At 34.7% G+C, this 8,624-nt stretch overlaps 1 protein-coding gene across 1 annotated transcript in view; it reads left to right on the plus strand.

Moving 5' to 3' along the window:
* Positions 1 to 8,298, plus strand: part of BRMS1L (BRMS1 like transcriptional repressor) — a 48,734-nt gene extending 40,436 nt beyond the window's left edge. The window contains exons 6-10 of the mRNA XM_003821188.3: positions 195 to 278; positions 1,259 to 1,323; positions 2,046 to 2,085; positions 4,237 to 4,363; positions 6,695 to 8,298. Of these exons, the coding sequence (XP_003821236.1) occupies positions 195 to 278; positions 1,259 to 1,323; positions 2,046 to 2,085; positions 4,237 to 4,363; positions 6,695 to 6,812 (434 nt within the window). The 3' untranslated portion in view covers positions 6,813 to 8,298. The remainder of the gene's footprint in view (positions 1 to 194; positions 279 to 1,258; positions 1,324 to 2,045; positions 2,086 to 4,236; positions 4,364 to 6,694) is intronic.
* The last annotated feature ends 326 nt before the right edge of the window (positions 8,299 to 8,624 follow it).

Below are 8,624 nucleotides of genomic sequence, written 5' to 3' on the forward strand. Positions count from 1 at the left end.
TTAATAAAGGCAGAGGAAAACTTAAACACGTAGTGCTCATGAAATTATGTACAGCTTAATCTATATATACCCAGCTGCCAATGATGTTTTTTACGTTTTTACATGTAACTAAATAGCCACCATAAAATTAGAGTCTTTTTTCCTCCTTTGTTCACCAGAAACCCACTAATACTTAATCTTTATTTACCTGCCAGAGCTGTGGAATGATGAGCTTCAGTCAAGAAAAAAGAGGAAGGATCCTTTCAGTCCTGACAAAAAGAAGCCAGTTGTTGTTTCAGATATCCTTTTCCAAATTTTCTGTTTTTTTTTTCTTGATGTGCGTTTTTCCATTGTGCATGCCTTTATAACTTTTATTGTAAACACTGACTTTATTTGCATGATCCTGTAATAAGCAAAAGATGATTTATTTATAAAACCGATTGAAGACAGAGGATATAGTGTATACTTTAGGTCAGGAGAGGTGGCAGAGGAGAAGAAATTCAATCATGATCTCAACTTTGAAAATTAATGTGACTTGTCGTTCACCAAGGGCTTTGATGTGAAACAGTCGTTTAGTATACAGTATGATTGTTTAATTCTCATGTGTACTTTTTTTTTCTTTTTGAGACAGGGTCTCACTGTGCCACCTAGGCTGGAGTGCAGTGGCACAATCATGGCTCACCTTAGCCTCAACCTCTCGGGCTCAGGTGATCCTCCCACCTTAGCCTCCCAAGTAGCTGGGACTACAGGCACGTGCCACTCGCCTGGCTAATTTTTGTATTTTTTGTAGAGATGGGGTTTTGCCGTGTTGCCCAGGCTGGTCTTGAACTCCTGGGCTTAAGCCCGCATTGGCCTTCCAAAGTGCTAGGATTGCAGGCATGAGCCACTGTGCCTAGCCTCGTATACTTTTTAAAAACATTTTTAAATGTTTCCAAAATTGGAGTGTAAATTAATACGTATATTCAGTTTCGGAATTCTCTATGGTACCATCCCTCTACCCCCATCTTTTCCCCTCCACCTTAAAAACCAGTGATTGTGTTAGTGATGTATATTACAATCAATGATATCATGGAATTAAAGGCATGTAGTTATGACATCAGAAGTACTAGACTGTATTTATGCTGGTACTAAGTGGTTTGAAGAATAATTTGAAGTCAGAATTTAGGATGCCAAAGCATTATGCTCATAAATCATCGTTCCATTTTCTGAAACGTAGTACTTCGGAAATATAATTCAAAGTGTGATATTCTTACAGCTAAATTGACCTTGACTATTCAACGTCCATATATAGTTTATATGCTACAAGATCTTGATATTCTTGAAGACTGGACAACAATTAGGAAGGTATGATTAATGAGCAGTGGAACACAAGTATGTTTTTATAGTCTACTTTTTAAGATTCTATGTTTTTTTTGTTAGTACATCAAAATATTATTGTAAATATGCTTTGCTTTTGCAACATTTTTCTAAGGCAATTTAATACTATTACAGATAGCAGTGAACTACAAGGATATTTTAAGAGTTAGAGACATGTCAGCAGTTTGATTGTATTTTTTCTATAATAATGTAACTAATAATTTATGGAAAAGTCCAAAAAACATTTATTTAGTCTGCCCAAAAATAATAACATCACCATCTGTGCCTAGTCCTTTGGCTGGTCCTGGCTTATAGAAAACACTTGATAAATATTTGTTGAACAAAAGAACATTTGAACCCTTATGTGTCTTGCATCCTATCATTAAACATTCAAGAATCATAGGCTTTTCTTTTCTTGCCTGAAAGTGGAGGCTTGTTTTCCATATTACATTTTTTCATTTTTGTAAATTTCTTAGTTGAGAATTAGAGATTATTTCAGGTATTGAAAACACCTCTAGGAGAAATTGTTATCCCTCATATTCTTTATGGTTTTAGACATTAAAAATTTGTTAGAGCAGCTAATGGTTATACTTTACTGTCTTTGTTATGGAGTTAATCAGTAATATTGTATATATTAAATAGATACCAAAATATATTTTCAGTCTGAACTCAGACTTCTTTCTTCTTTTTTTTTTTTTTTTTTAATTAAGGCAATGGCTACATTGGGGCCACACAGAGTGAAAACGGAACGTAAGTCATTTAGTCTGAGTTGGGAAATATTCTCTTTGGAGACTTGTTGAATCAGGGTTGTTAAATCATCTACGTACTAAAGAACTCTCGAATCAGTGGTTTTATTTCATCAGTGAACACCGTGCCTGAAATTATGAGGAATTCTTCTGGAATCATTGCTTCACGTAAAAGTTTCAAAATTTCTGAATGTGGTATAATTCTTTCAGTGTTCAGCTACATTCTTATTGCTAATAATGGATCAGTAACTCAAAAAAGTATTTATGCAGTGTTTTTTATGGGCTCTGTCATTCTATAGGGGAGGTATTTGGAATTTGTGGATTGGCTTCAGAGATTCTGTGAATCCTCTGAAATTATGTGCAAAATTCTGCGTGTGCATTTTCTGAGGAGAGAGATCAGAATGCTGATATGCCTTAGTAAAATTCATATCAAGTTACACTTCCTTGATTTTTTTTTTTGAAAGTCTAAAATCACTGCCAAAATGTGATGGTGTTTAGGATAAGTTTCTCTGTTTCTGCCTTCTTTCACTATAGGTGAGATTTCCTAATCCTTCTAAGGACAATGAAGCTAGACTAAAAAGAAAAACATATTTGAAATACTTAGGAAAGGAATTTCTAGTCACATTTAAACAGCTTAAGTAATCGATAAGAGACCAATTTCTGTTTAGGCTGGGCATGGTGGCTCACGCCTAACATGATCCCAGCAATTTGGGAGGCTAAGGCAGGAGGATCACTTGAGCCCAGGAGTTTGAGACCTGCCTGGGCAAGATGGCAAGACCCCATCTCTACAAAAAAATACAAAAATTAGCCAGGCTTGGCGGTGTGTACTTGTAGTCTCAGCCTCTTGGGAGGCTGAGGTGGGAGGATCACCTGAGCCCTGGAGGTCGAGGCTCCAGTGAGCCATGATCACAACACTACACTGGGCAACAGAGCAGGATTCCATCTCTAAGAAAAAAAAAATTGCATTTTATTTTTAACCCAATGATTCCTTTAAACTTTTTATTTTGTGAGGAAATTGCAGCAGTATTTGCCCTGGGGAATTAACTGCCAGAGCAGCTGCCTAGACCTGTAGAGCAGTGGTTCTTAACATTTTTGGGTAATAGATTGCTTTTGAGAATCTCATTATCATAGTTGAGTGTGTCTCCCTCCCACTCTTATCTTCAGCATTGTATCCTATTAGTTTTACTCATAGCACTTCACTCAATTTGTACTTTTTAATTTTGTCTATCTCCTGACTGGATTGTAAGCTCCACAAAGGCTAGAACCATATCTCTTTTGGTCGCAGTTTTTTCCCCAGCATACTTCCTTGTGTATAGGAAGTGTTCAGACAACATTTGTTGAATGAATGAATGAATGAATGAATGAATATACCCGATGGTATTTTAGGCCCTGAGAATACAATGGTAAAAGAAATAATGGATCTCCTGGAGCCTCTTTAGGGGAGGTGGAATCATATATATGTAGATAAACAGTTAAGAAGATAGTTACAGATTATAATAATTACTCTAAAAGAACTGTGCAGTTGATATAACAATTAGCTGAGGAGTGGGTAGAGTAGTTAGGGAAGACCTCTCAGGAGCTGACATTTGAATGACTTCATGGTATGCTTTTGACACTGTGTTTCCATAAAAAAGATTTTTTTTTCCTGTATGAGTTATCTGACTAATGCCAGATGATTTCTGGAATTTAAAAATAGAAGTTGTACTTAGGACATTTCCTTTTTAGAATTAAAAGCCTGGGGAATGCTTGGAACATGTATTAAACTCTGCTTCTTTCGGTATATCAGATGCCTGCAGGGGAAAAAATAAAAAGTATAATTTTCAATTGAAATATGGCAATTGATATTTTAAATACTACTTAAAATTCACACTAGTAATTGATAACATACCTGCTTCCCCTTCTGGTACTTAATTAGTCAATTGATGATTTATTGTTCATTGTTTAGCTTTGTTTAGTAGTTATATTAAAAACTTAGTGATTATGTAAAAGAATGTAAGGAATAAATCTTTTTATTACATTTTAGGTTTGTTATTTAAGAAATATTTTTAGGCCTTTTTTACATATGCATGGATTGATGTTAATTATTAATGTTCTGACCCTTTGTTCTTCTGACAGTGTTTTATTAATATAACAGTTTTTGAACTGATCCCTTTAGCACCTGTGAAACTGGAAAAACATCTGCACAGTGCTAGATCTGAAGAGGGAAGACTATATTATGATGGTGAATGGTATATACGTGGACAAACAATATGTATTGATAAAAAAGATGAATGTCCTACAAGGTAAAAAAGCCTTTGTTATTTCAGTGTTGCTCAGTATTGTCATTTACAACATTGTTGTCAGTGAAATATTTCCTGCCTCCATAGTGTACCTATATCATTAGTTGCTTGTGGATCCTTTTTTCACTTGACATATGGCTTGATTACATGTGTGTACAGCAGTGTTAATATGTATGAACCAGACTTCATATTAAGTTTATGAACACAAACTTTAATGCAAGTAGAAATGTTGAAATTATTTAGCCAGGTAGCTGATCCTGTTTCTTAATTCTTTTAGTAGGTGAATCGTTAGGATCGTGCTATAATGACCCTTAAACCTGACTATTATGAATTTTTGGTGGACCTAATAATCTTTAACTTTTTTGGATGTGTTACAATATTTTAGATAAAAAGAATTTGTTATCAATTAGAGTAGGAAATAAATGGAAAATTAATAAAACCCTTAAGATTAATAGTAATTAAAGTATAATCTAGGGCTGGGTGCAGTGGCTGACATCTGTAATTCCAGCACTTTGGGAAGCCAAGGCAGGATTGGGTGAGGCCAGGAGTTCAAGACTAGCTTGGACAACTTGGCAAGACCCTGTCTCTACAAAAAATAAAAAAAATTAGCCAGATATGGGGGTGTGTGCTTATAGTCCTAGCTGCTTGGGCAGGAGGATCGCTTGAGCCCAAGAGTTTGAGGCTGCAGCAAGGTATCATTTCACCACACCATTGTACTCCAGGCTGGGCAACAGAGTGAGACCTTGTCTCTCTAACAACAACAACAACAACAACAAACAACAACAACAACACAGTGTAACTTGAAAACTGCCTTTTAAAAGTCCTAGTAATATGTCTAGGCTTAAATAAAGTTTATATAACTATTTGTATAGCCTTCTAAGTTTTATCTGGTTGTGACCTTTTGAAAATATTGTTAATCATCTTTCATTCTCCAGTAGTGTAGGATTTAATTCTCAGAGTAGTAAACTTCTGTGGTAACAAAATATGGTTTTGTAGGTGTCAGTGGTAAATAAAACAACTTGAGTTTAGTCTACAATATGCATTTTCCAAATACAGCGGTTTTAATTGTAAGATAATTTTGTCTTTAAATTTTTAGGATTCCAGGAACATTGTGTATAATAACTTTTCTTATAGAAGCTCATTGAACTACTAGTTTATATATGATACTCCTGGATTCTTCTGTTTATGTTATTGTTTTTGAGATATTTTACTACTACTTAGCATAAAAGTTGTTTAAAAAGAGATGAGGCCAGGTACAATAGCTCTTTCCTGTAGTAATTCCAGTACTTGGGAAGGCCAAGGCAGGAGAATCACTTGAGCCAAGGAGTTTGAGACCAGCCCTAGGTGGTCTCTTTGTAGAGAACCCTGTCTCTACAAAGTAAACAAATTATCCTTAGTCCCAACTACTCAGGCTGAGATGAGAAGATCACTTGAGCCTGAGAGGTTGAGCCCTGATTGTGGCCCTGCATTTTAACCTGGGTGACAGAGAAACCCAGTCTCAAAAAAAAAAAATTCCTATTCACTCTTTAAAAAATAAATAATTAGGCCGGGTGCAGTGGCTCACACCTGTAATCCCAACACTTTGGGAAGCCGAGGAGGGTGGATCACAAGGTCGGGAGTTCAAGACCAGCCTGGCCAATATTGTGAAACCCCGTCTCTAGTAAAAATACAAAAATTAGCCAGGCATGGTGGCACGTGCTTGTAGTCTCAGCTACTTGGGAGACTGAGGCAGGAGAATCACTTGAACCGGGGAGGTGGAGATTGCAGTGAACTGAGATTGCGCCACTGCATTCCAGCCTCAGCGACAGAGTGAGACTCTGTCTCAAAATAAATAAACAAAAAATAAATAATTAAAAAAAGAATAAAATAGAAATCTATTTAAAGAATAGATCTTTTTATGTAAAGATTAGTAGTGTAAAAAAAATTGGTATAAGTACCGTAGATGGTTTGACATTAGGAATTAGAGAGTAGTATTTGAAAGATACTGACATGAGTTACAAGTATAATACCATATATGTAGCGCTTTTAGCTCCAGTTTTTTTTTTTTTAAAAGAGGTGGGGTGGGGATGGAGTAGGAAGAATGTGCTTTTAATAGTTCTAATAGAAAGTAAATTTTACGAACTCTATTAAGAAAAGAAGGATGATCTGCTGTGTTGCTGAATGTGATATTTTTGGCAGCATGTACTGCTGATATGCAGCATTCTGGTAAATGACATTTATATACCTGAGTCTACTGTTGTAGGCCAGTTTATTTTGGTTTTATATAGGTAATAATCTAAAATGAATTGAGGAGACATTGTAATACATTCATTCATTCTTTTTTTTTCTTTTTAGTGCTGTAATTACAACAATTAACCATGATGAAGTTTGGTTTAAGAGGCCTGATGGAAGCAAATCTAAGCTTTACATTTCACAGCTACAGAAAGGAAAATATTCAATTAAACATTCATAATCATGATTTAAGTGTTATCTAAATTTACCTTATTAGTGTTACCAAATGTAAGTGCCATGAGAGTAAAAAAATGTATTCAATAACTTAATATTCTCACTGAATCATGAGAGAATGTGTATTTGTAGGTAGTACTCTAAATAGATCTCATTGATATGTTATTAAAAGAAACAGTAATAAAAATTTTATCACGATCCTTACGTTGATTTGCCTCTTAGGTCTGATGACCAATAGGTATTCTGTATATGGTAGGGGTTTCTTTCTAAACATTTTTCTTTGGTTTTAAAAAAAGTTATGCAAATTTGTCTTATCTTTAGTAAACTATGACTACATTTATCTGCAATTTTTAAAATTTTCCATATCTTTGTCATTCACTGTGTGTTTGTAAATAAGGCCGATAAAATGTTTCCTATAAATGGTTTGTACTAGTACATTAGTGTTAAACCAGAACTGAAATTTAAACATATATATATATGAGGATGTATATATGGCATCATCAGCTTATTTAGAACTGATGGCCATACCTTACAATCTTGTTTTACCCAAAATTAAGCTATTGGGTTTGAAAGCTAAAAGGAGCACTTTTGTAGAATAGCAACTTTTCTTTTCCTCTTTCTTGATTGTATGGTGGGGTGGTGACCTATTTTTACAAATTATACCTAATGAGTAAAATTAGTGTAAAGTGATAACATGCTTCTACCTGTATTTCTAGTGACCCTTTAGCGGCAGGTATTTATACCTGGTATTTATGATGCAGTATATAAGTGGTGAACAATAACTGACAGTATTGTGCTTGCTGTACATGTCTGGTCTTTTGAAACAGATTTTAGTAAGCATTTTCCAGAGGTAAAACTGTGTCCTTATTCTAATTTTATTCCTAGGGCAAAGTAGACAGGGATTATTTCCTTGAATCTATTTCCAAATTAATATTTTTTTCTTTGGTATTTCTACACTTTAAGGCCATTTGGTGCAATTTAGAAAGTGTTGGCCTCCCTTCCGCTAGCCACATTCAGAATTAACTTCCAAAACCTCAGGAACAGTACAAAGAATTGAAACCCTCAATATGGCAGCACAGCCGGCTGTAGTGTATATTTAGGGTACACCAAATCAAGTATTCCTGGTGGTCTTGTGCACTTTAATTTCTGTTACAATGAGTTAAGAGGATGAGGAAGAAATCTACTTATTAACACTTACTGCAGAAATATCTGCATTGTTCCGTTTGTTTTCTTATTATTTTACCTCTCCAAACATCTTCCTGTGCAGATCACTACTTCATAGTTGCCATATTTTAAAACACTTAACTGCTGAAATTCAGTGTCAGCAAAGTGATATTACGTTGTTCTGATTCTAATTAACCTTAGCAAATGTACATAATGTCAAAACCCAATAGTATTTGACAGTACTTATGTATACAATGTTTGATAAGCATTTTTAATAAGATTTGTATTTTTAAATTTAGTATATAATAAAAAGATGTGTTTGAGTGTGATTTGTAGTGTCTTGGATTACTTATGTGTATTTAGTTCTTTTTATAACCTATCCACTTCTAAGAAAGAGTTGAATTGGTTTACGTTAATAGATATGGAGTAGGCTGGGTGCAGTGGCTCATACCTGTAATCTCAGCACTTTCTGGGGTATATTTAGATGTTCAAGACAGCTAAGTTATACTTAATTTTAAAATATACGCATATGTGTTGTACTTTGATTAAAAGGTACTGTATAAGTTAATGAATTTCTAAATAGAAAATCTTTATTTTTTTATTTTTATTTTTTGAGATGGAGTCTCGCTCTGTCACCCAGGCTGGAGTGCAGTGG

This window comes from Pan paniscus, chromosome 15 (assembly GCF_029289425.2).
Source record: "Pan paniscus chromosome 15, NHGRI_mPanPan1-v2.0_pri, whole genome shotgun sequence".
Classification (NCBI taxonomy): domain Eukaryota; kingdom Metazoa; phylum Chordata; class Mammalia; order Primates; family Hominidae; genus Pan; species Pan paniscus.